This window comes from Ochotona princeps, chromosome 21 (genome assembly GCF_030435755.1).
Source record: "Ochotona princeps isolate mOchPri1 chromosome 21, mOchPri1.hap1, whole genome shotgun sequence".
Lineage (NCBI taxonomy): Eukaryota > Metazoa > Chordata > Mammalia > Lagomorpha > Ochotonidae > Ochotona > Ochotona princeps.
In genome coordinates this window covers 33,227,263-33,251,382 of record NC_080852.1, presented here as the reverse complement: position 1 = coordinate 33,251,382, position 24,120 = coordinate 33,227,263, and the positions used below count along the sequence as shown (strand labels likewise).

The window sequence follows — 24,120 nt, the reverse complement described above, 5'->3', positions numbered from 1 at the left end:
CCTGACACACCTGTCCACCCAGGTGGCTGCCCTCACAGGTGTCTGGGAGGATGGGGGTTGTAGCAGCTTCCGTGTCACAGGGCTCTGCCCCTAGTTATGTGTAACACTCTCATGGGACTGCACAGCTCAGCCCGAGCCTCCTGCCTCAAGTCCGGACTGCGGCAGCCCGCCCATCGGCCGGTGACGCCCCAGCCTGCCCCCTCGGACCTGCCCGTGGCTCCTTCCACACAGCCTGGGCCCAATGAGGGGCTGGGGGGAGGTGGCCCTGGGGGCGGGAGGGCCCTGCCCTGCTGGTTCCTGACCGCTTAGTCTCTTCCTGGCCTCCCCGTGGTGCAGGGCGCAGGCCGCCACCTCCCTTCTCAGTCAGGCATGTCCAGTCTCCAGGCGCTGTGCTCCGGCCTGCCCTTGCGACCACTCCCGGAGAACCGGGGCCGGCGGGCCGGGGTACCCCATGCCCCGGTCAGGACCCCCGGCCTCAGCCCTGCTGAGCAGCAGGTAAGACAAAAGCCTGTGTACCCCACTTCCTCACTCCCACCACCCTCCCCAGCCAACCTGTGCACCCCCTGCTGCTTCAGCCCCACCACTCTCGCTGGCCTCCAGGAGCTCCTGGGCCCTGGCCTGGCCATGCTGGCTGTTCCCTGGGGGTGACTGCTCTGTCTGGGTGTGGGATTGTGGGGCCCCGTACCTATTAAGAAGTTGAGGCTCAAGGTCACCCAGACAAGAAGTGGTGTTGCTGCAGCCACCTCCCTGGAGGGAACAGGCGCCAGGCAGGTGTGAAGTGCCCCAATCCCTGCCAAGTAAACTTGACCCTCACCTTAGCCCCAGTGGACCGTGTGCTCTGGTTTCTGTTTGCAAATGACCTACCCGCTCTCCCTGACCCTGGGGACATTCATGGCTGGCGGGAGTTGGGCATGCCCTATCCGATTGACCCAGCCTGGCTGCCCAATGCCATGGCGAGCCTCGGGGTCTTTCTCAGTTGTTGAGCAGTTTCCCAGGGACTTGTGGAGGAGCTTATGTGGACGGGAGCAGGTAACACGGCTCCGTATCATGGGTGTCTTCCTATCTTGTCCTCACTGGGTTACAAAGAGACAGTGGGAGATGGGCTTGGGGAAATACAGGGAAAATTAGCAAGGGGCTCTCCCCTATACTCCTCTTGGCAAGCAGGGGGACAGGAGTGGCTTGCTGGGCTCAGGCCATTTGGGCCAGCTCAGTGCCAGGGAGGGCCTGGTTAATGTTTCTGCCCCACGCTCATCTCCCTGCTGGGCACCAGTGCCCTGACCTTCGGCCAGCCGGAAGGGCAGGGACTTTGTTGGGAGGTGGGCACGGAAGGGCTAGAGGACTATGAAGCCCTGGGGGTGGTGCCAGGGTCAGCTGCCTTCCAGCTGAGCCTAGACGCCAGCCACGGTGGCTTCCTGGGCAGCTGCTGGCTTTGTACCGTAGCTTGTTTTCCGCTGTTGTGCTTTTGTGATGTGTTCCCTTGCCTCACAGACTTAACAATTTCAAAAGTAACTTTACCCAGATCAAGTTGACTTGTCTGAAAGTCTAATTTTCCGGTCACCCTCACCTCTGTCAAGTCTGCACGACTGTGTGTTTTGCTCAGCCTTCTGCACACAAGCTGAGCCCCCAAGAGGTGTCTGTGTGAGCGTCTGAAAAAGACAAGCAGTTAGAAGAACGTTCTGGAAGCCTCCTCTGTTAGGAGGTCCTGGTCAGGTCCCTCTCTGCCTCACAGCCTAGTCTCCGGGGCCAGAGGTGGGTCCATGAGGGGCAAGAAAAGGGAGGGACCAGAGGTCTGCCATTGTGGAGGGAATCATGGAAAGCCTCTTGTAGGTGGTGACCTTGCTGGTGGCCCTGCCTGGAGCAGTAGGCTTCTGAGAGGGCAGAAGCAAATCCAGTGGGGAGAGAGAATGGCCCACCATGGAGGCCTCAGGATGCTTGGCTTGAAGCCCCCAGCCCTCGTTGCCCCCCTGTCCTGCAGCTGGCACTGAGGAATGCCCTGCGCTACTTCCCGCCGGATGTCCAGGAGCTGCTGGCCCCCGAGTTTGCGCAGGAGCTGCAGCTGTACGGGCACATCTACATGTATCGGTTCTGCCCTGACCTTGAGATGAAGTGAGCACCGCTGGGCGTAGTGCCCAAGGGGGCCCAGGAGGAGAGGGAGGACGCCCTGGGGAGGGACCATACTGGCAATGGGGATGGTCAGTAGTGGTGGGGGGATCCAGGCCCTGCACACAGAACCAAAGTGGGAGTGGTGCATTGTCACCTGCCAAGCCTGGAGCCCAGGAACGACTGTGGCCCCTAGTCTGGCCAGAGGGTGGCAGGGTACCCGATGGACAAGAGTCTATGTCCTGGCCCTCCTGGCCCAGGCTGGCAGAACTGTGCACTTCTGGGGCACAGGTGTATTCTAGTGCTCCATGCCAGATCTCCCTCCCTCCCCTGGCCCCCGAAACTCCAGCTGGGATTTCCCACTGTGGTGCACCTGGCATCCACAGGCCTTGTGAACGCCTGTGGGGCTGGGCCTCACCCTGGCTTCCTTATCCAGCAGCAGTGGGCCGAGACCTCTCTGGGTGAGACTGGCACCCTGGCATCACTCTGGGTTGCTCCTGCACCAGTCCGAGGCCAGAGCGGCCTGGAGTCATCTGAGAGCCAGTCATGTCCCAGCCTCTAATCCATGGGTGCCTCCCGGTCCGGTGTCCATGGTAGAATTGGTGCCCAAGGGTGTTTGTTGAGTGAATGGCCAAACACGTGAATAGATGCTACCCAGAGGCAGAGCCTGAGGAAAGCTGGACACCCTCCACCCCTCCACCCATGCAGGGCCTATCCGATTGATCAGTACCCCTGCCGGACACGGGCGGCCGCGACCATCATGCACATGATCATGAACAACCTGGACCCCGCTGTGGCCCAGGTAACAGCCAGGGAAGCCGAGAGCTGGTGCAGGAGACTGGCAGGAATTGACTGGAGATTCACAGAAAGTTACAAAGCTGGGACTGGGAGGCCCCTGTCCCCGTCCCCCTGCTGCCCCCTGGTGCTGGCACCATTTCCATAGCATGACCTCAAAACTAGCCTGTCCATCATCATAACAGACACACGTGGAAAAGTGAGCCCAAAATGTGCTTAATCCTGCATTTTGTCCCAAGTCATCCATGAAGTTCTGATCTTAACAAGTCTTCCACCTCAACGTCCTTAGAGAAATGTTTGCCCTCTCTTTCCATGCTGAGGCTTTGCAAAGCGGGCATGTTACTTTACCCGTGGTTGCCAGCTGCTGTGTTGGATCCAGCCATGTGAGCTTGTTGCAGGCTCCTTTAAGTACATGGGAGGGACAGCCTGTGAGACCCTGGTCCCCTACAGGCAGACCCAGGCAAGGGGTCAGGGGCCTGCCACTCCCCATCCATCCGTGGCTCCATGGACCCTGCCTGGATCCTTGTCTCATATGCCCCGGTGTCTCCTACAGTTCCCCCAGGAGCTGGTGACCTATGGAGGAAACGGTCAGGTGTTCAACAACTGGGCTCAGGTAGGTGAGCTGTGCGGCTTCTCCCTGTCCTTTCTGGTCCAGAAGGGGCCTTTAGAGATCCCAGGCATCTCTGGGATGCCCGTTGTGCCAGCCCTGGAGTTGGGCTGGTGAGCCTTCAGTTACAAGGATGGGCAGGGGTGGGGCTGCTGGGGGCGCCAAGACCTCTGGAGCACCGTGGCGACCTGGAGGAACTGTATTGTGGGGCAGCGACCAGGGTGGTGGCTCAGGGGCCCCAGGATGGCTCTGTAAGCCCTGTCTGTGGCCTCCCTCCAGTTCTGGCTGACCATGTCCTACCTGGCCAAGATGACGGAGGAGCAGACTCTGGTCATGTACAGCGGACATCCTCTGGGCCTCTTCCCTAGCAGCCCAAGTGCCCCTCGGCTGATCATCACCAATGGCATGGTGGGTCCAAGCGGCGGGCGTCGCACCTGCCAGGGCTGGCACAGTGGGTTGGGCTCTAGGAGCTGGTATGCTAGGGGCTGGGAGGAGAGCCTTGTAAACCCAGCCCCTCTGCTTGCTGCCTCCCTCCTTTCCAGGTCATTCCCAACTACTCCTCCAGGGCGGACTATGAAAAGCTGTTTGCTTTGGGGGTCACCATGTAAGTTACTGTTCCCCTTTGTTAATTGCCTTAGCCACACCTCACCCTAAAACAAAATGTCAAAGTTGGATATAAGCTTTGAAAACACCCACCATTAAAATGGAGTGCTGGGATTGGTTCCATTCTTTCATGTTCGCCAGCAGTTTTTTTTTTTTTATAGAAAGTCCACGGTTTTTAGACATATGTGAGAAACACAGCATATGAGCGCGATTTTGAATTCTGCCTCTCCCCCTGTACCTGAACATGAGAGATGTTAACCTAAGAAAGTTGGTAGAATCTGCAGGGTGCTTACCATTCCTCTTGCTTCACTGTGTGTCTGTGTGTGCATTGGTCCACTCATTTTCTCAGCTTATTTCTCTGTGCCTCACGAAGTGAGTTGTAAATCTGACTGATTGGAATTCAGTGGTTTTGTTTTTCTTGAAGTGAAGTTTGCATGTGGCAAGACACACATTTTAAATTTTAAAGTGTTTTTTTATTTATTTGAAAGAATAAGAGAATCTTTCATCTGCTGATTCAGTCCTCAAATTGCTGTAATAGCCAGACCCAAAAGAGCCAGGAACCCCCTTCAGGCCTCCCCTTTGGGTGAAGGACCCCATGAACTAGAGCCAGTCTCTGCTGCTTTCCCAGGCACATTAACAGGCAGCTGGATTGAAAATGGAGCAGCCAAGACTCGAACCGGCATCCATAGAGAATGCTACATGCAGGTGTTGACTTAACTTGGCGTGCCATAGCAGGTCTAGCTAATGCTTGCCCACATGTGACCGGGAGAGTTTTGGCACAAGTGTGCCCCATCACCCCCTGTAGAAAGGGTGTCCTGCCAGCTCACGTTTGCCTCCACGGCCTGGCCCCTGGCCTGTGTGCCACGGGACACCATGCTTGTGCTCTACCTCATCATATTCCATCACATGCCACAATGTATGGCACCTTCCCCTGTGCTTCCAGAACCTTCTCATGGTCAGTTGCTGTCTGTGTGGCCAGATATTCTTCAGCATGGCTGTTTTAAAATTTGGTTTTGCCTTTTGGGGTAGTTAACTGTTCATTTGAAGTCTTTTGAAGTGGGGGCCTGTCCTCTGCCTCAGCCCATGCTTGCCCCGCTCTCGCTCTCTCTGTGGGCAGGTACGGCCAGATGACAGCGGGCAGCTACTGCTACATTGGGCCCCAAGGGATTGTCCACGGCACAGTGGTAAGAGGAAGAGGCCCACACCTGGCCGCGACGGGTGGCTTCTGGCTGTGGGGCCTGGGTGGTGGCTGTGCGTGAGCAACCTCCTCTCTCTGCAGCTCACCGTGCTGAACGCCGGCCGCCGGTACCTGGGGGCCGAGGACTTGGCTGGGAAGGTGTTTGTCACCTCTGGACTGGGTGGCATGAGTGGGGCTCAGGCCAAGGCCGCGGTCATCGTGGGCTGCATTGGTGTGATTGCGGAGGTGAGTTGGCTGGGGATGGGAGATGCTTCTGTCTGCAGCCCTGCCTATACCCTCCTTCCTCCCTGGGCCCTCCTCCGCCTTCCCCAGAGAAAGGTGACAGGGGAAACAGAAAGGAGAGGAGACCAGGAGTTTTGATTTGTCACAACTGTGTGATTTGTCTTTCATTGACGTTACACCTGCACCATTTATACCCCGTACCTCAAACCCACCTGCAGATACTTCCATAAAGGTTTTGTTGTTTTGTTTTTCTCATGCAACCATCCATGCTGGCCCAGGTTCTGTAGTTCAGAGATGGCAGGGCCACATCTCTAGATTCTCTCGGGATCCCCCCACAAGTGCCACGGTGCCACCCAAGCACCAGCCATTAACTTCTGAGACAGGAAGAAGCAAGGAGGGAAGCTGTGAGCCAATGCTGAGTAGGAAAGACCCATTCCAGGAACTCTTCCCTCCCAGGAGAGGGTGGAAACAGACCTCAGGCTGCTGTGGTCGGCTGGGATGTGATGTATGTCATGGGGCTGGGCGCACTGTCACTCTGAGGAAAGCCCAGGCTGTGCTGATGAGGGGGCAGGCAGCGTGAAGGTGGCTCAGTGCCTGCCCCCAGACTGCGGGAAAGGCAGAGTGGTCTCTGTGGAGGGTGGTGCTTTCCTACTGAGCGTGGCACCCTTAGGGGCCGTGCCTCACTCTGTGGCCTGTGTCTTGTGACCCCAGGTGGATAAAGCGGCTCTTGTGAAGCGCCACCAGCAGGGCTGGCTGATGGAAGTGACCGACAGCCTGGACCGCTGCATTGAGAGACTCAGGTACAGGCCCACACTCAGCTCAGCGCGAGGGGATGTGGGGAAACCTGCAGAGAGGCCTGGGGAGGGCTGTGCTACTCCGCATAGGCACGATGAACGCATGTCAGCTGGCCCAGGTGGGCCAACATCACAGGAGAACCGCAGACATTCTGTTCCCGCCGGAAGTCACTGGCTCTGTGCCCATGGTGCGCTGATGTACGGCTCATGGGTGTCTTGTAGTGTGTGATGCTCCCATGCTCAGCCACCATGTGGCCTCATAGAGCCTGTCATGTGGCAGGTGCACAGCTGCCCGCCTGTGGAGGAGGAGAGGAGCTGTGGAGTTGGTTCTTTGTGCATATCTCTGTGTGTGCACGTATGTGTGTGTGTCCTCTTGTGCCTGTACATATGTATGTGCGCATGTGTGTACATGTGTATGCATCTGCGGGTGCGTGTGTGTCTGTGTGTAGGAGTGACCCCTCCCTCTCTACAGTTTTGTTTTCAGCAGCTTCAGTTGCCCCTGGTGAGCAGCATTCTGGAAATAATAGTTGGACAATTCTAGAAATAAAGAATTCTTCGGTTTCAAATAGCTGTAATTACAGTACAAGGTTATGACTGCTCGAGTTTCTCCCAAGTGGGATGTTGTGCCTTTCTTACTGTGCCTTATTAATAAGTTGAACTTGACCCTGGGGTATATGGACAGCTTGGGGCACAGCAGACAGGGCTCAGCTGCCAGGGACTTAGCAGAGATCCTCCCTGAGTAAGAAGACACACAATGCATGCACATGTGAGCATGTGTGTGCTTGTATGCATGTGCATACTGCATGCATTGTTCATGTGTATGCATGTGTGTGCATATGTGGGTTCAAGAAACCGAACAGCCTGGACAGGTGTGTTTCCTGTTGCCAGTTCCCTGGGTGTGGGTGGGTGGGCGAGAGGCTATGGGCGAGAGGCTGTGGGCAGCTGTGAGCAGCTGTGGGCAGCTGTGGCAAGGCCCTCTCTCCTGCTCTGTATCCTTTCAGGGAAGCAAGGAAAAAGAAGGAGGTGCTCAGCCTTGGTTACCATGGCAACGTGGTGGATCTTTGGTGAGTGGCAGGTGTTAAGTTGGTGACCTCAGGGACCCCAAGACACCAGATCCTCTGGGAGAGGCCTCAATGCTAACCCTGCGGTTCTCTGTCTCTACCGTGACCAATCTGCCACCTTGCCCAGGGGGACACGGACCTGCTGACAGGTATGAGGGTGGCACAGTGCACTGCCACCCCCGCCACCCAGCCGGCCCCAGCCTCCTGCCTGGCTTCCCCAGGGAGCGCCTGGTCTACGAACTGGACACAACCGGGGAGCTCCTGGTGGACCTGGGCTCAGATCAGACGTCCTGCCACAACCCATTCAACGGCGGCTACTATCCGGTGCAGCTCAGCTTCCCGGAGGCCCAGAGCCTCATGGCATCTGACCCTGCTGCGTTCAAGGCCCTGGTGCAGGAAAGGTGAGGCAGCCCACACTGCTGGCCCCGGGCAGCCTGCCTCATCCTGCTCTCAGCACTCCTGCTTCTCCAGTGGCCAGCTGTGCTACCTCAGCAGGACTGTAGCCTCTCTGTGCATTTGCCTTTTCCTGTTAGATGGGATCATGGCTGGTCATAGGGACAGGCACCCCTCCTGGGAAGGCTGGACACAGTCCCTATTTCCTAGTGCGACTTCTGGCCACAGTATCTTCTTTGAGGGCATTTGGAGGACTCATCGGGGCGCTAGGGGCAGAAGTGGCAGGGGGTGGAGTGGTCTTGGAGGGGGCAGCCCCCAAAAGCCCCAGACTCTCCTTGGTGCCGGGATTAAAAGTCAGCAGCAAGCTGAATCAGCAGGGGAAATGGGGGGGGGACAGGCTGCTCTGGCGCCTCCCTGATGGGTGGAACTGACCCCCCCCCTTCCCCTGTTGCTGCAGCCTGAGAAGACAGGTCTCAGCCATCAACAGACTGGCCCAGGAACACTTCTTCTTCTGGGACTACGGCAACGCCTTCCTCCTGGAGGCCCAGAGAGCAGGTGGGTGAGGGAAGGGAGTTAGGGCTTGGGCAGTTCACACCTGCCCCTGCTCTGGGGTTCCGTTTCCTTTTGCAAGTTCTTCCCCCTCCCACTTCACACTCAGAGGCTCCTGGAGACATCCAGGTAAGGCAAAGGGAGATTTCCCTGTCCCTCTGCCCAGGCTTTCCTTCTGGTAGCTGGGCTTGCTGGTGGGACCCTCTCTGGGCCCCAGTGTCCCCATGTGCTTGATGAACATGACCTACTGTCAGGAGAGCAGATGCAAGGCTCAGGTCTGCGCTCCAGTGCCTGAGGATGCTGCTGTCCATTGCTGTGATGTGAAACACCCCTCCCCAACTGTGGGGCAGGTGCCTCTGTCATTCAGGCCCTGCCCCACCTCCTCCCTGGGATGGTGTGCCTCTTCCCCTTCACAGACTCCATGTCCTCAGGTGCACAAATGGCCATCTGCCCTCTCCGGCTACGTCTGCTTTCCCCTCCTTCTTTCATTTAAAAGGCGACCCTTCTGGTTCCTCCCAGCCTCCCACAGAGTTCTTTGTTGAACTCATGTGCTCACCTGGGGCTGGTGCCTCTGTCTACAGGGGCAGATGTGGAGAAAAAAGGTGCCAATAAGACGGAATTCCGCTACCCCTCATATGTCCAGCACATCATGGGGTAAGTGACTGGGTAGCCACTGGTTCTAGGATGCCCGTTGCTGTCTGCATCCCCTGTTAGGGCCTGGGGCCCAGCCATCCAGGAGGGCAAAATCTCAACCTCTGACTGCCACTGAGACCTGCTGGTGGCCTGAGAGGGCTGGGCATGGGTCACAGAATTTCTGAACAGGGGATAAAGGAGGGAAGCCCAGGGGGTTGCACCCAGCTAACCCTTGCAGGTGCAGGAGCCCTGAGTGAGCCCTGGGCCTGTGCACCTAAGGTCACTGGCCTCGGGAACTTGCCACCTGCAAAAGCTGGTTCAGCCCATGTGACATCACCCAAGGCCAAGTCCTCACACTGGCTCCTTTCTCCAAACTCCTGAGTGACAGTGGCTGACCTGAGGCTGGCCTGCAGCAGCAACTTGAGCAGCCTGCAGCCAGAGCTAGAGAGAGAGCAGGCAGAGATCTGGAAGGGCCATGGAGGGTGGGGTACTTGAAGGGCTGGGAATGGGGCACAGGGGATGAGAGGTCCTCTGAATTCTGTCCATGTCAGGACTTAGGGTTTCCAGGCTGTGTGCTGGATGCTGACCTCGGTGTCGCAGGTCTGCCCACCTGCTGCACATTCCTGGCCCAGCCGGCAGGTATGGACAGCTGGGAGTGGCAGCTGAGGAGGCTGTGTCCTTGCAGGGACATTTTCTCCCAAGGATTTGGGCCTTTCCGCTGGGTATGCACGTCAGGGGATCCCCAGGACCTGGCTGTCACAGACCAGCTGGCCACATCTGTGCTGGAGGATGTCATTGCTGCTGGAGGTGACACCACTGGGTGGGGATGCTCGTGGGAGGTTGGGTGGTCCCCAGAGCTGCTGCCTGTGTAGGCACAAGATGCCTGTTCTCCCTGGGACCCTATATGCCAGTGGCTGCTTTGAGCCTACTGGGTTCTCAGCTGACCACACCAAAGGACTCAACCTCCTGGAAAGCCAGGGGGAGACCTGGTCCCCAGATGTCGTGCAGGTGCCACATGGACACTGAGTCCTTGCCCTCCAGAGGGGACCTCAGCTCTGCTAGATGATAATCACTCCAAGAGGCTCATGCTCAAATGGCTCCCGGAGTTCAGGAAACTGACATTTAGGCTGTCCTGGATATCCCACAGTCCCTCTGCCACCCTGTCCCTGCTGTTCCCCACGGCCATGTGCCCGGGAGAACACCTCAGCTTGTGTCTCAGGCTGAGCTGCCCCCACCACTCTGGGCACCATGTCCTTCCACTTCTACCAGGCCCATGGAGATTCCCCTTAGGTCTGTGTCTCTCAAGTTCATCTTGAGTTGCCTCATAAATACATGAGGCAGAAAGGAAGATATCCAGAGAGTAAGCTCTCAGCCAGTGAGTCACTACTGACATACCTCCAATGACCATGGCTGGGCCGGGCTGAAGTTGCTAGCCAGGAGCACAAGCCAGGCCTCCCGAGGAAGGGGCAGACACCCACGTACTATGCCATCCTATGCTGCCTGCCAGGTTCTGCACTGGCAGGAAGCTGGAGCCAGGGGAGATCCCCAAGCACATGTCCCCAGCACATAGGCACCTTAACCACAGTCTTTGATGCTGGGTCTGAGTCCTGTCCTGTGATGACTGTGGCCTTAGCCCGCCTGACCAGAGCCTGCTCTAGGTGCATGTATTGGACGCTGTGCGTCAGCCAGGGATGAGAAGGCGGTGATACGACAAAACTTCCTCAGACGCTGGAGCCCTTGCCTGTCCCCACCATGGCTTTTTTTTTTTTAAGATTTATTTATTTTTATTGGAAAGACAGATTTTACAGAAAGAAACAGAGACAGAAAAGTCTTCCATCTGCTGGTCCACTCCCCAAGTGGCTGCAATGGCCAGAGCTGAGCTCATCTGACCTGAAGCCAGGTGCCATCCAGACCTCCCATGTGGGTGCAGGGACTCGAGGCTTTGGGCCATCTTCCACCACTTTCCTACGGCATAATCAGACAGCTGGATGCGAAGTGGAGCCGCCGAGACGTGAAGCAGCACACATACAGGATCCTGGCACTTTGCTAGCGAAGATTAGCCAACTGAGCCATTGCACTACTCCCCATTCTCCCCTTCCCCTTTCTCGGGGGCTTTTCAGCAGGTCTAGGGGTGCCCTCCTCTGGGCCTGTCCTTGGACTTTGCTGTCCACTTTAAAGCCAGTTGCAGGTTCTCTGGGCTGGGGTGGGGCTGGTGAACCAGGTTGAGGTTAAACAGGACCACCTACTGTGGGCAGGAAACCTGGGGCAGAGGCCCCGCCCACAGCAGGTGGACTGCTGGGTGCTTAGCCATCAGCTCTCCTGAAGAAACACTGGGCTCTTGCAGCCGCTGCTGATTGTGGCATGAGCACTGCCAACATGGCCCAGGTGGCCCTGTGTCTGGGACTGGGCCATCCAGGGAGAGGCCCACACCATCCTGCGGCATTTCCACTGGACAGATGACCTCGGCAGAACAGTTCCCGGGCACTTCACCTAGGCACCTCACTAGGATTTCACCTAGGCGGTGATGGCCTTTGTGTATTCCCTTCATTTTTGACACATTTTTAAAAAAATGCATGAGTTAATTTCCTTAAAATATTGACCTCTGTGTTAATCCTTGGCTCATAGAATTCTAGAACAAATGCCTTATGTGCTCTCAGGAGCCAGAATGAACTGGCTCCTGGGCACCTAGGCCTCTGTTTGCCACCACACATCTCCGGCCTGAACCCTCACAGGCTCGTCCTCCCAGGATGGGCTGAGCCTGGCCCTGCCCCAGGACCTTTACACGTGCTGTTTCTCAGCCTGCGAGTTGATTCTTGGCCCTTAGTGCTCAGTTTGTAACGTTGTCAGACAGCTTTAGGCTCCCCTCACCACACCCCAGTGATTTGTTCTCATCACAGCTACAGTAGCCACCATTCCTGAGCCTGGCACAGTGTCTGTGCTTAGCAGGCTCTCAGCAGCTCTCAGAGGAGGGAGGGCACTCCAGGGCTGCATGTGCCCATGTAGTCACAGGAACGTTGGCATCTCCTGAAGTCAGGAAGGCTGGTATGGTATGGGGTGGGTGCTAGGTCCGAGGCATGGCTCCGGGGCAAGGTCAGACCCTCCAGGTGGCAGGGTCGGGGGCTGCTGTGGCACCTGACCCTCTTCTCCTCTCCCCACACCCCGCAGTGAGGCCATCTGTGAAGCTGCAGTACTTGGACAATATCCGCTGGATCCGAGAGGCTGCCAAGCACCGCCTGGTAAGGGCATGGGGCCAGGGGCCAAGAGAGCAGTAGGGCTGGGCTCAGGCCCCACAGGAGGCAGCTGGAGGACACTGCAAGCCAGCGGGTGGAGTCCCAACATCCCATGAACACGGTGCTGGTGCCACACTGAGAGTGCGTCATCCTGCCAAGCTGTGTCCTTAGAAAGGCTGCCGGTGCTGAATGGTCCCCATAGTGTGTCCCAGCACTGCCAGATAAGTTCAGCCAGGGGCGTGTAGCCTGGAGTTTGGGGATGCTGTGGCCTGAGTCAGTCCATTGCCCTTCGTCCGGTGGCATGGCAGGGGTGGCCCTGTGGAAACAGAATGCCCAGGTTCTGGAGCAAGATCCACTGGGCCATGCCTGGGTCCCTTGCCGTGTTCTCAGCCGTGTGACTCCACCCCTCTGTCTGTGCAGCAGAGGTTGAAGTGGTGTTCCAAGTGGCCCTGCCCGTACGTGGACCGCAGTGTCTGGATCTGAGCACAGGGCCCTACCCCAACCCACTGTTAGGATCCTTCCCGTGGCAGCAGAGTGCTCGCCATCTGACGTGTGTTCAGGTCCACACGCTGGGTTGGTGACAGCAGCCGGGCCATCCTCAGGGGGAGGCTAAGGGCCCCAATAGGATGGAGGACAACAGAGAGGACATTTGGTGCTTGCATTTTCAGCTGTGGACCTCGTATGGCCTAGTGGATCCTTGGCCTGCGGTGGCAGGGACCGAGGGACAGCTCTGGCCTCCTGGGCTGTCAACCTTGAACTGTGGTTTGCATTAATTCCCCAGCCACAAAACCTCTTATGCCAACCACAGGCCCCAGGAGACCCCCTTCCCAGTGGGAGGAAGGCCTGGGGCTCAGGGAGGCTGTGGCTGCCGGTGGGATGTGGGGTGGAGGAGTGAGGAGGAGTGAGCCTTGAAGGAGAGGCCATAGCATGTCTGTGTAGGGGACACAGAAGGAGGAGGCCATGGTGAGCCTAGTGGTCACGTGACATGGCTGCAGGGACGGGGCTGTGTTTGTCTTCATCCTTTGTCTTTTCATTTTATTTTTACTTCTTTGAAAGGCAGAGTTACACACACACACACACACACACAGAGAGGAAGTCAGAGAGACAGGGATCTTCCATCTGCTGGTTCACTCCCCAGTGGATGTAATGGCTGGGGTTGGACTATATTACAGACAGGAACATAGAACTCCATCCTGGTCTCCCAGGGGTGCAAGAAGTCGCACCATCCTTCCCAGGTGCTTCAGCAGGGAGCTTGCCTGGAAGTGCAGCAGCTGGGATGTGACCTGCTGCCCACAAGGGATGCCAGTGTGGCAGATGGTTAAGCTACTATGCCACCACTGCGATGCCCCCTGTCCCTTGGCTTTGGTGATCACAGAAGGGAGTCTGTATTAAAGACATCTGTGCCATTTCTTCTCCTGTACACTCTTGACCAAGTTGGCAGCCTTGTCTCACTTCCTCCCCAGCTCTTCTACCAGTCAGTGCTGGAGCCAAATTGTGACATCAATTTACACTGGAAGTTTTACAAAACGGATTTGAGGAGCAGGCGTGAGTAAAATAAGAGCTGTGTGCTTGGAACTTGCAAGAAGGAGGAAGCAAGTAGACTAGCTGTTCTGGCCAAGCCCCAACTCACCGGCAGGTGCCAGGCTGCCTCCCTTATTGAGTCCTGCCACTTTTGCCCTGGTCCATGCCAGGCAGCTGTGGCAGGCCCCACTTCCTTCAGACAAACCAGGGTTCCTATGCCTCCACACTGTTGACTTGTGGGCCGGACCAGTTGCTTACATTATAAAGCAAATTATTTTCATTTTATTTAGGGGTAGGGAGGGAGCAGGAAGAAAGAAACAGAGCGGTCTTGCATCCAGTACTTCATTCCCAAATGCCTACGATAGGCAGGGCTGGGCTACCTGAAGCCAGGCTTCAGGACCCAAGTACTTGAGGTCACACCTGCTGCCTCCCAAGGTCCATGTCAGCAGGAAATTGGGTCAGTGGAGGTGAAACGGATTCCAGTCACTCATGTATGGGATATGGATGTCCCCAAGCTGTGACTTAGGCCACTGTACCCAACACCTACCCTTATTTTATTATTTTAGTTTATTTATTTGCAGGGCAAAGTTAGAGAATGAGAGCGAGAGCAAGAGAGAGAGAGAGAGAGAGAGAGAGAGAGCCAGGAACCTTGAATTTTATCCAGGACACCCACATGAGACAGCGGCCCAAGCACATGGGCCATCTTCCACTGCTCTCGCAAAGCACATTAGCAGAGAGGTGGATTAGAAGCAGAGTAGCCAGGATTCAAACTGACACTGTGCCACGGGATGCTGACCTTGTAGGTGGCTGCTTAGCCTGATGTTCCATGGTGCCAGCCCCTGGCTTATTTCTCTCAGCATCATATCCTCAGGGTCTGCTCATGCAGAGGTCAGAATGTCCTCCCTTTGTTGGGCCTTGTGAAGGGTGGTGACCCCACATCACAAATTACCTAAAGTGCATGCACTACGCCTACCTCTGCGAGCAGTACCCTCTGGTCTGCAGTCATGGCCGGATGCCATCCTGGGGCTAAGCAATGACTCATTTTCAGTCACTGGAACTTTGCCTCCTGGAAACAGGGGCCAGTGTCCTCGAGAGGTGCCACCCCCCAGACATACAGACACCAGGATCCCAGTTCCAACCTCTGGTTGGGTTGCTCACCTGCCCATACCCTTGTCTCCTGACCTGTGAGAGAGTTTTTGATGACAATGACATCGTCTTTCTTGGAGGAGTGATGCATGAGGACTTGTGCATACCAGGTGTGAAAGCCTGATCCACGCCAGGCGATGTTGGCACCGTGGCTGGCACTGCGCTCTCCGTAGGCACCTCCTGTTCTTACACATTTGATTCATGCTGTTAACGAGCTTGCTTGGTGGAGCTGGCGGTCCAGTGTTGCTTCCTCCCCATTTCTTTCCCGACTCTGTCTGGATCCAAGAAATCTGGAAATTTCTGCAGCTCTTAAAATTTCCAAACAGGAGTGGAGGCTGGCGGTATGAGTCCTCCCAGTCAGATGCCTGAGGCTGCTCCAGGCATGAGCTTGTGGAGGGGCCTTGGGGGGCCCTGTGTGCATCAGGACACGTGGAAACTGATGAGCTCATGTGCTGGACTGGACTCGAGGCTCTGCCCAGGCACCCACAGCCTCGACCGTGGCCCCATCCCCAGGGGACCCCCCTCTCTAGGGGCCATTTGCTGATGCTGGATCAGCATTGTCACCCTCATCTCTCTCTTGTATCTCCAGTGCTTGACATGGCGCCTCTCTTGGCTGAGACGTCTCTTGCCTCTCCCTCTGCAGGTGGTGGGCTCGCAGGCAAGGATCCTGTACTCGGACCAGAAAGGTCGCATCGCCATTGCTGTGGCCATCAACCAGGCCATCGCCCGTGGCAAGATCAAGGTGTTGTGTCCTCTGTGTGTGTGTGCCTGTGTCACCGGCCCCCTCCCTGGACCCCCTCCCTTCAGGCAGAGGGCCACTGCTGGTCTCAGCAGCTGGTTGCTGTGGGGCAGGGGGCCACCTTGGGACCTAGGCTCTACCAGGGGAGCTGGGGAAGGAGGAGGGAGGGCATGCTGGTGGGGAGCCAGCTGCCCCTCTGGGACCCTCTGTCAGAGTTCATGGTGGAGAGAGTTAACTGGAAGCTGGGAGTGATGTACCCCATCTTCTGACCTGTGCCTTACTGTGTGACCTCAAGCACAACAGGTGCTCTCTCTGGGCCTCAGTCTCCCCTTCTGTGAAAACAGAGTGACATGAAACCTGGACACCATCATGGCACGTGTGCCCTCAGCTCTGCCCATTTTCTTTTTTTTTTTTTTTTAAGATTTATTCATTTTTGGGCCCGGCGGCGTGGCCTAGCGGCTAAAGTCCTCGCCTTGAAAGCCCCAGGATCCCATATGGGGGCTGGTTCTAATCCCGGCAGCTCCACTTCCCATCCAGCTCTCTGCTTGTGGCCTGGGAAAGCAGTCGAGGACGGCCCAAACCTTTGGGACCCTGCACCTGTGTGGGAGACCCGGAAGAGGTTCCAGGTTCCCGGCATCGGATTGGCGCGCACCGGCCTGTTGTGGCTCACTTGGGGAGTGAATCATCGGACGGAAGATCTTCCTCTCTATCTCTCCTCCTCTCTGTATATCTGACTTTGTAATAAAAAATAAATAAATCTTTTTTTAAAAAGATATTATTATTGGAAAGCCGGATATACAGAGAAGAGGAGAGACAGAGAGGAAGATCTTCCATCCGATGATTCACTCCCCAGGTGACCGCAACAGCCGTTCACTCCCCAGGTGACCGCAAAGGCCGGTGCGCACCGATCCGAAGCCGGGAACCAGGAACCTCTTCCAGGTCTCCCACGTGGGTGCAGGATCCCAAAGCTTTGGGCCGTCCTCGACTGCTTTCCCAGGCCACAAGCAGGGAGCTGGATGGGAAGTGGAGCTGCTGCGATTAGAACCGGTGCCCATATGGGATCCCGGCATGTTCAAGGCGAGGACTTTAGCCGCTAGACCACAGCGCCGGGCCCAGCTCTGGTCATTTTCTTCTGCATTAGCCCGGCCCTTTAACAAGGACATGGGTCTCCAAGGGCACGTGCTTGCAGGGCCTCTGCCAGAAACGGCTGGCAGAGCCCTTGCTGGCGAGGGCCCATTTGCAAGGCGGGGAACCCCAAAGGCTCCGGGGTTGACCTCACCTTCGTCCTCTGCCTTCTGCCGGGTGGCCAGCAGGGGACGCTGCCGGCCCATACCTGCTTCCTTCCCTGCTGCAGGCGCCGGTGGTCCTGAGCCGAGACCACCACGACGTGAGTGGCACTGACAGCCCCTTTCGGGAAACTTCCAACATTTATGACGGCTCCGCCTTCTGCGCAGGTGAGGAGATGGAGTGTGGGAACCCTCGAGTTGGACTTAACATTGAGACTTCAGACTGATGCATTCTTTTAGACATAAAAGTGAATCTCACACCAGAGATGGCTGCAGGCTGTAGGGCCGCCCAGCCAAGGGCTTTGGGGTTTCAGCCCGATGCCCAAGCAAACGGGGCTGGCTGGTTAGGTGCCCTGGGCTTGTAAGTGCACTTCAGGCTCCAGGGGGAGAAGTTGCTTCTTTGCCTTTTCCAGATTCTAGAGCCGTGTTTCTTGCATTTCTTGGTCTGGGACCCCTCCTCCCCACCCTCACCTCCCTTCCCTGGCTGACAGCAGGAGAAGGTTCTTAGGATTTCTCTGGTTGCCCCCGTAAGCACCCCATGGGCTTCTTGGTGGAGAAGCCTGCCAGAAGAGAGGCCATAGTCATCCTTGTGTCTGTGTCCCGGGGACTTTGTGGTTTCAGGCCAGCTCGCTTAGCAGCCTGGGCCCCTCCTGTCCCTGCAGGTGACCTGTCACAACCTCCTGTGTCACATTAGATGGTCAAACTGAGACCTAAGCTGTCTGAGGGGGTCAAAAAAAAGCTGTTTATTTAACAGCTGGGCCTTTCCCCTTTGGCTCACCCTGGAGTCATGTCCCTTTCCATCTGTTTGCCCTGTAGCTGGTATTCTGTGCTGGGGCAGAAGACCTGCAGGGCAAGAGGACAGGTGGTTTGGCCCCTACGTTCCAGCCCAGGTTCTTCAAGCACTAACCCATCCCTGGTCCCCCCACCTGCCACCTTTGCCCAGCCTGCCCAGTTCAGGGAGGGACTGACAGTGGTTTCCCTGTCCCCTGCAGACATGGCAGTGCAGAACTTTGTGGGAGACGCCTGTCGCGGGGCCACCTGGGTTGCCCTTCACAATGGAGGCGGTGTGGGCTGGTAAGGCTTCCCAGCAGAGCCCTTGGGGGTGGGGCCGGGCCCAGGGGGCTGTCTCCGCAGGCACCGCCCCCTGCAGAACAGCTTCACTCCCTCACATCCCCATGCCATCTTGGAGGCTGTGGGACAAGAGCGCATCCGGGGAGGGGGACCTTGCCTGTGCCCGCTCACCATTCTGGGTTTCACACAGGACATCAGTGACATCCTTGTCGTGTCAATATGGCTTTTTTTAAAAAAAAATGTATATATTATTTATTGGAAAGTCAGATATACAGAGAAGAGACAGAGGAAGATCCTCCACCCATTGATTCACACCCCGAGTGGCCACAATGGCCAGAGCTGAGTCGATATGAAGCCAGGAGCCTGGAGCCTCCGGATCTTCCATACAGGGTTCCAAGGTGCAGGGTTCCAAGGCTTTGGGCCATCCTCAACTGCTTTCCCAGGCCCCAAGCAGGGAGCTGGATGGGAAGCAGGGCAGCCAGGATTAGAACCAGCTCCCATATGGGATCCCAACATGTGCAAGGAGAGGACTTTAGCAGCTAGGCTACGGCATCGGGCCCCAATCTGGCTTTTTGAAGCTCGTTTCTCGTTCCCATCCTGAGCAGATCCCACCTGAGGAGATGAGCTAGGGTGGTGTAGGACGGTGTTGGGAGGGGGGTGTGCAGTAAGAGAGCTCAGGCTCTGGGTGCCAGCGTCCCTGGCTGTCAGCCTTACCCCCTATTCAGCCACATCCCCAGTGTGCCCTGTGAGTGCTGGTGCTGCTAGCGAAAGATCTCACACCTGCTGATGCTCACGTTACTGCTAACAGTTAGTAACTCACATGGCAGACGCCTGCCAAATCCCCGTGTCTGCTTTCTCACCTAGTCTCAGAAGGATCTGCCCCTTTCTGGGTCAGCCTCATTGGGCAGAGGGTTCCACTTGCCAGCAAGCTGGATTCCTGGCAGCGGCAAGCAGCAGGGGGCGCTGTGGCCTGGGGGGAAGTGGCCAGCTTCCAAGGCTGACCTCTGTGCATGTCCTGCCCTCCGGAGCCACACACCCTCCCACAGAACATTCTAAAGGGCTGTCTTGGCCTGGCGCCCTTTGGGGCTGGCATTCAGAGCTGTAGCCCAGTCAGGTGGCTTTAATGAATGGAAAATGTGACGAGGGTACACGTCCCTGGAGACACACAGGCTCCAGACAGCCAAGATCAAGAGCAGCAGCCTGGTGGTTGCCCCCCTCCCCACCCTGGCATTTCAGTGCTGGCCTTCCTATACTGGTGCTGGAGGGCAAGAGAGGGACTCTAGAACAGGTCCAACCCTTGAGGCTGGTGGTGGAGCTGGGGTCCGAACCCAGAACTGTCACCTCATTCCCTCCCAGGATCCTGCATCATTGGCAGGAGGATGGCAGGGGGCAAAGGGCCAGGGCAGAGCTCTCCCCCACCCCAAGGGGCAAGAGACAGACACAGGGCCAGAATGCAGGCAGCATCCCGGAGAGAGACAGAGAGAGAGAGAAGAGAAGAGCTGTAGACTCCTAAGTTGTTCCCACCCTGAGGTCTCTGTGGACAGAGGCAAGCAGGCTGTGTCTGAGCATACAGAACTCCTTCATGCCTTCCAACCGCGCGTATGGACCACATTGTAGCACAGGAGTTAGGGCATGAATTTGGGAGGTCGTTTGCCTGCATGAGGTAAATGGGCTTTAACTCTCATGGACAAAGTTGCCTTGACATGCTAGTAGCTGCTCTGTAGGCTGCTGGGAAAACCAGTTGGTGGATGGCTAATGTTGATGTGTCATTGTGCCTAAAACACACAAAGCCTCTGTCTCCGCAAGCTGTATTGCTTTAATGCCCTTGGCATTGATTTCTCTACGACATGTGAAATTTTACTTTGGAACGTTCAGAGAGGTGTAGTTAGGTTCGCAGCACCATGTGTGAGTGATCCTGATTTGCCATTCTTTGTGATGCCATGTTCCTGGGCTCTGCATGCTCAGGCTTACACTGTGGTTGGCAGACTGAAGTCACCTGATGCTTAGTGGCCTTGACCTCTGACCATGGGGGGTGCAGTGCTAATAATCTTCAGAAGGCTTTTGGGGCTCTGGGGCACACACAGGAGTCCTCAGGCTCTGGTTGGTGCTACTGTCTTTCTCCTTTTGCACCTGGCATCAGCAACTCTGGCAGGTGTAGAGGTGACCACGGGAGCCAGAGGTTGGCAGGAGGTGGGATGGCAGCCCCTTGAGGGCGTGGGGCTGCTCAGGTGTGGGGCTCAAGCTGTGGTGCATGAGCGGGCCCAGGCACTGCACCTGGCCCACCTGTAGGAGGCTCTCAGCTTCTGGGACAGGGAGCCAGGGAGCAGGTGGTTCCCAGAGACACAGGGCTTCTTAGCTTGCTGGCAGATGGGCAGGGAAACAGGTATAGCTAGTGGCCTCAGGAGTTTGAGTCAAGGAAAGCAGATTCACATTTTGGGTGTAGAAAGGAGAAAGAACAAGAGGCAGGACTGGTGGGGGGTGTTGGCAGTATCAAGGGTATTTCCTGGGTGTGTAACTGACAGCAGAGCTGAAGCCGCTCCAGCAAGCCCAGAGGCACAGCACAGACACCCCTGGGTAATGACACAGAAGATGAGGATGGCGCAGGTGTCCTAGGCTGGTGGAGAAGAGGCAGGGATGCCACTTGCATCCCTGAGGACATAAACTCAAATGAGAGCCTGCAACATGCAGGGTCCGAACAGCACTTAAGCAGAGGAGCTAGTTAGGAAGCAAGAAATTGTGAAACTAAAGGATCTCGGCCTCTAGTAATTAGGATTCCTAGGAAGATCCAGAAGTTATATCAGACGATGAGGGAGCGATGCTAGGGCGCCTCGAGGAGGTGTCTCTGCAGGATTGCACCCACAGAACTGGAGCTGGAGCAGACAGAGGCCAAGGTGGGCTGGTTTGTGGGCGGGCAGGCCTGAAGCAGGACATGATGCTGGATAAGTCAAAGTGGACTGGCTGAACGCTGAGGAACAGCAGGGAGAGACCCGTGCGTGCCCCCTCCCTACCTGGCTATTGTGTGTAGCAGGTCTGCAGGCTGCAGGGTGGGCCACACAGGACAGGTCTCCCCCAAACCTTGCTTCCAACACTTGCAAAACATTGCTTCTGTCTGCTCAGTGCAGCGTTAGGCCCAGGGGGTAAACTGGAACCCCGTGCCGTCTGTTTGCAGGGGTGAGGTGATCAACGGGGGCTTCGGCCTCGTGCTGGACGGGACCCCGGAGGCCGAACAGAAAGCCAGGATGATGCTTAGCTGGGATGTCTCCAACGGCGTAAGTCACCCCCAGCTTCCCCAGTGCCCCTCCTGCCCCTGGGCAGAAAACAGACCGAGTTTTGGGCATGCTTCCTCCACAGCAGCCAGAGGCTCCCTCCTCATCAACACCATGCCCTCCAAGCCCTGGTCTTACCCCCTAATCTAGCCTTTGGCTGCCCCAGGTGGCCATGCCCCTGTCCCCTCCCTGGATTTCAAAGCATCTTTCCACCTCTCTAAAGGCAGAGGCAGGTGGAATCCTGCCACAGTCACACGACAGCCACTGGGGGAGCAGCAGATGATGGAGGTCAGAGGTCAGGGAGGGTGATGAGGAAGGGGTTTGAGGAGCCAAGGACAAAAGTCCATGAGTGACTGGGAGAGTTCTGCCCACTTTTGCTTGGGGAGACCTCACTAATTGCCATGCGCAGATAGACTGGGGAAGGCTTGTGCATGTGTGGGCAGTGGGCAGGTGAAGGAAGGAAGCCTGACCCAGGAGAGGCCAGGTGGAGAGGAGGAAGTGGACTGGGCAAAGAATCGAGGCAAGAGCAGGCCCAAAGCTCCTGGCCCTGTGCCCTACCCCCCGGGGAAGACGAGGTCTTTCTTGGAGATGAGGACACTGGGGGCAGGGTGGCACATCCATCAGCTTCCGGTCAGAGAAGAGATGAAGTCGGGAGGGAGGGATGGTCTGGGCAAGAGAGGAGGAGGCTTGAGCTGCAGGTGGGGCAGACATCAAAGCGTGAAACTACAGATGACCTCCGAGCTCACAAAGTGGATGGGGCAGGGTGTTTGGGAGGCAGAGTCCCCAGGGTGGGGTGGCAGGGCGGCAGTAGAAGCTTATAGATGACCTCTGAGGTCCCAAAGTGGATGGGGCAGGGCATTTGGGAGGCAGAGCCCCTGTGGTGGCACAGCAGGGTGGAGGTGGGAATCTCTGGTGGTGGTGCCAACACTCCATGCTGCATTCCCCAGGTGGCCCGGCGCTGCTGGTCCGGGAACCAGAAGGCTCGTGAGATCATCTGCCAGACCATGCAGGAGAACAGTGGCCTGGTGGTGACGCTCCCCCACGAGGTGGAGGATGAGCGCCTGCTCCAGCGGGCCCTGCGGCCCTGACCCCTGGATCCCCTCTGTCCCCTCCTCCCAGCCCCCTCCTGGGCTTCAGCACCTGACATCATTGGCTCTCCTTGAAGCAGAGCCTCTGGAGAGGTGTCACAAGTGGCCCCATTGTAAAGATGAGCTGGAGGAACCCCGGAGAGCTGAAACCCTTTGCCAGTGACCTGTGCTCAGCCCCAGGTAGACCGAGGATGTCATGGGCAGAGCTGAATCTGCCTCCAGTCTGTCATGAACAGGTGCCTGGAGGTTTTGAGGAGTTACTGGCCATGGCTCCTGATTGAGCTGTACAGCAAGTAGGGTCCTCCTGGGCTTGTTTGGCCGGTTTGGTCCTCAGGCTCCACCTCCCACCTGCCTGTCCCTTGTCTGAAGCTTGTTCTCTATCCCTCTGTCCGGGCAAGTACTGTCATCTGTCCTCCAGTGCCCCAGGCTTGGGGACACAAAGGGCTGGAGCATACCCTGGGCTATGCAGCAGTGTGAGGAGGAAGACAAACAGAATAAAAGATGAAGAAGAGCTGTGTTGGCTGGCTGTCAGGCTGGGTGTGCAGACTGTAGAAATATCCCACAAGCTCTGGATAGTAATATCCCACAAGCCCTGCTTGGGACCTGGGGGTCCTTCAGGAGTCTCGTCGTCCTCTGAGGCTGGCACCTTGCAGCCCCCAAGGTCTGGCCCCACTTTTGGGTGTAAGGTCCTGAAGAAGGCCCCTATCCTTGATTGATAGACTCCCCCTGTTAGAGCAGCCCCCTTGCCTTGGGCCCTGCCTCTGCCACACCGCAGCAGGCAGGTCTCTGAGGGACTGCACGCCTATCTCCTGCATTGAGCCAGGATGAGGAGGACAACAGGAGAATGTAGCCAGGGGAGAATGGGAGTAAGACCACCCCTCCCCTCAGAAGCCCACCCAGGGGTGGGGACACTGACATCCTTGGGCTCACGCAGGGGACACAAACCACACCGTTTGGGAAGAGGTGAAGAAGGCTTGGCTGACTCTCCTACTGGTAGGCATGAACCCTCACCTTGTGCTAGGAAGCCAGTCCTTCATGTGTTTTGACCTACAGGGTAACAGCAGGGAATGGGATCCCGTGGCAACTTCACTGGCAAAGGCAGGGTAACCTGGACCATGAACCCCCTTCCTATCCCCCTACACCCTAACTAGCCCTTAACCCAGCCTAAACAAAAACAGGAGACCAGAGTGCAGGTGTCTAAGGGCTGGATTCTTTCCCTCCCCCATCATGGCCACTTCCTCTTCTCCCAGAGGCCCCTCCCCCAGTCTGTTGCCAACACAACCCTGAGTTGCTCTGGACAGCCAGTGGCCCCATGGAAATACTTGCTTTTCCAGTCATCCGGCCTTGCCATCAGGCATGACCCCTGGCCTCGTTCCAGCTATGGGATGAGGTGGAGCCAACTAGGCAGGCCCCTGGGAAAGTATCTCCGGAGCTCATGACTTCACCGGACTCTAAAGGTCTGCAGGAGCCCTACCTGCAGTCAGAGTCCCTTTAGAGCAAGGGCTTCACTATGTCCATTTGGGGCACACCCTGAGGCCCTGACCAGAGCCACATCGTGACTGTGACTGTGAGGACCATGGCCGCACAGGGAAGAGGGGGCGCCTGTCTGGAGCTCCGGCCTGGCTCCAAGAATCCCCCACAAGCTCTTCAGGAGACCTTCCATGCCATCCAGCAGGCAGGGTCCCTTGGAAACATGGCCTCCATCAGCAAAGCCCCCTGGTGCTTCTGCCTGTGTGAATGATTTAAGACCGGACTCCTGTGTTCTCCATCCAGGACCACCTTCCAGCATTTGGGACAGACAGGGCTCAGTGGTCAGCT

General features: G+C 56.9%; 1 protein-coding gene across 1 annotated transcript; it reads left to right on the top strand.

Moving 5' to 3' along the window:
• The first annotated feature begins 350 nt into the window (after positions 1–350).
• Positions 351–22,813, top strand: UROC1 (urocanate hydratase 1). The gene is made up of 20 exons (XM_004581356.2): positions 351–495; positions 1,976–2,106; positions 2,809–2,902; positions 3,449–3,508; positions 3,782–3,910; positions 4,045–4,106; positions 5,223–5,289; positions 5,385–5,528; positions 6,237–6,325; positions 7,321–7,383; positions 7,602–7,781; positions 8,231–8,328; positions 8,904–8,976; positions 9,641–9,762; positions 12,121–12,191; positions 15,496–15,594; positions 16,946–17,045; positions 17,870–17,951; positions 21,118–21,217; positions 22,162–22,813. The coding sequence occupies exons 1-20, from the start codon at positions 370–372 to the stop codon at positions 22,300–22,302; spliced, it is 2,031 nt and encodes a 676-aa protein (XP_004581413.2). The 5' UTR covers positions 351–369; the 3' UTR covers positions 22,303–22,813.
• Positions 22,814–24,120: the final 1,307 nt, after the last annotated feature.

Coding starts and splice junctions, on each gene's coding strand:
- UROC1 (XM_004581356.2), top strand. CDS start 370: ATGTCCAGTCTCCAGGCGCTGTGCTCCGGCCTGCCCTTGCGACCACTC. Junction 6,326..7,320: donor CGCTGCATTGAGAGACTCAG/GTACAGGCCCAC, acceptor GTATCCTTTCAG/GGAAGCAAGGAAAAAGAAGG. Junction 7,782..8,230: donor AAGGCCCTGGTGCAGGAAAG/GTGAGGCAGCCC, acceptor CTGTTGCTGCAG/CCTGAGAAGACAGGTCTCAG.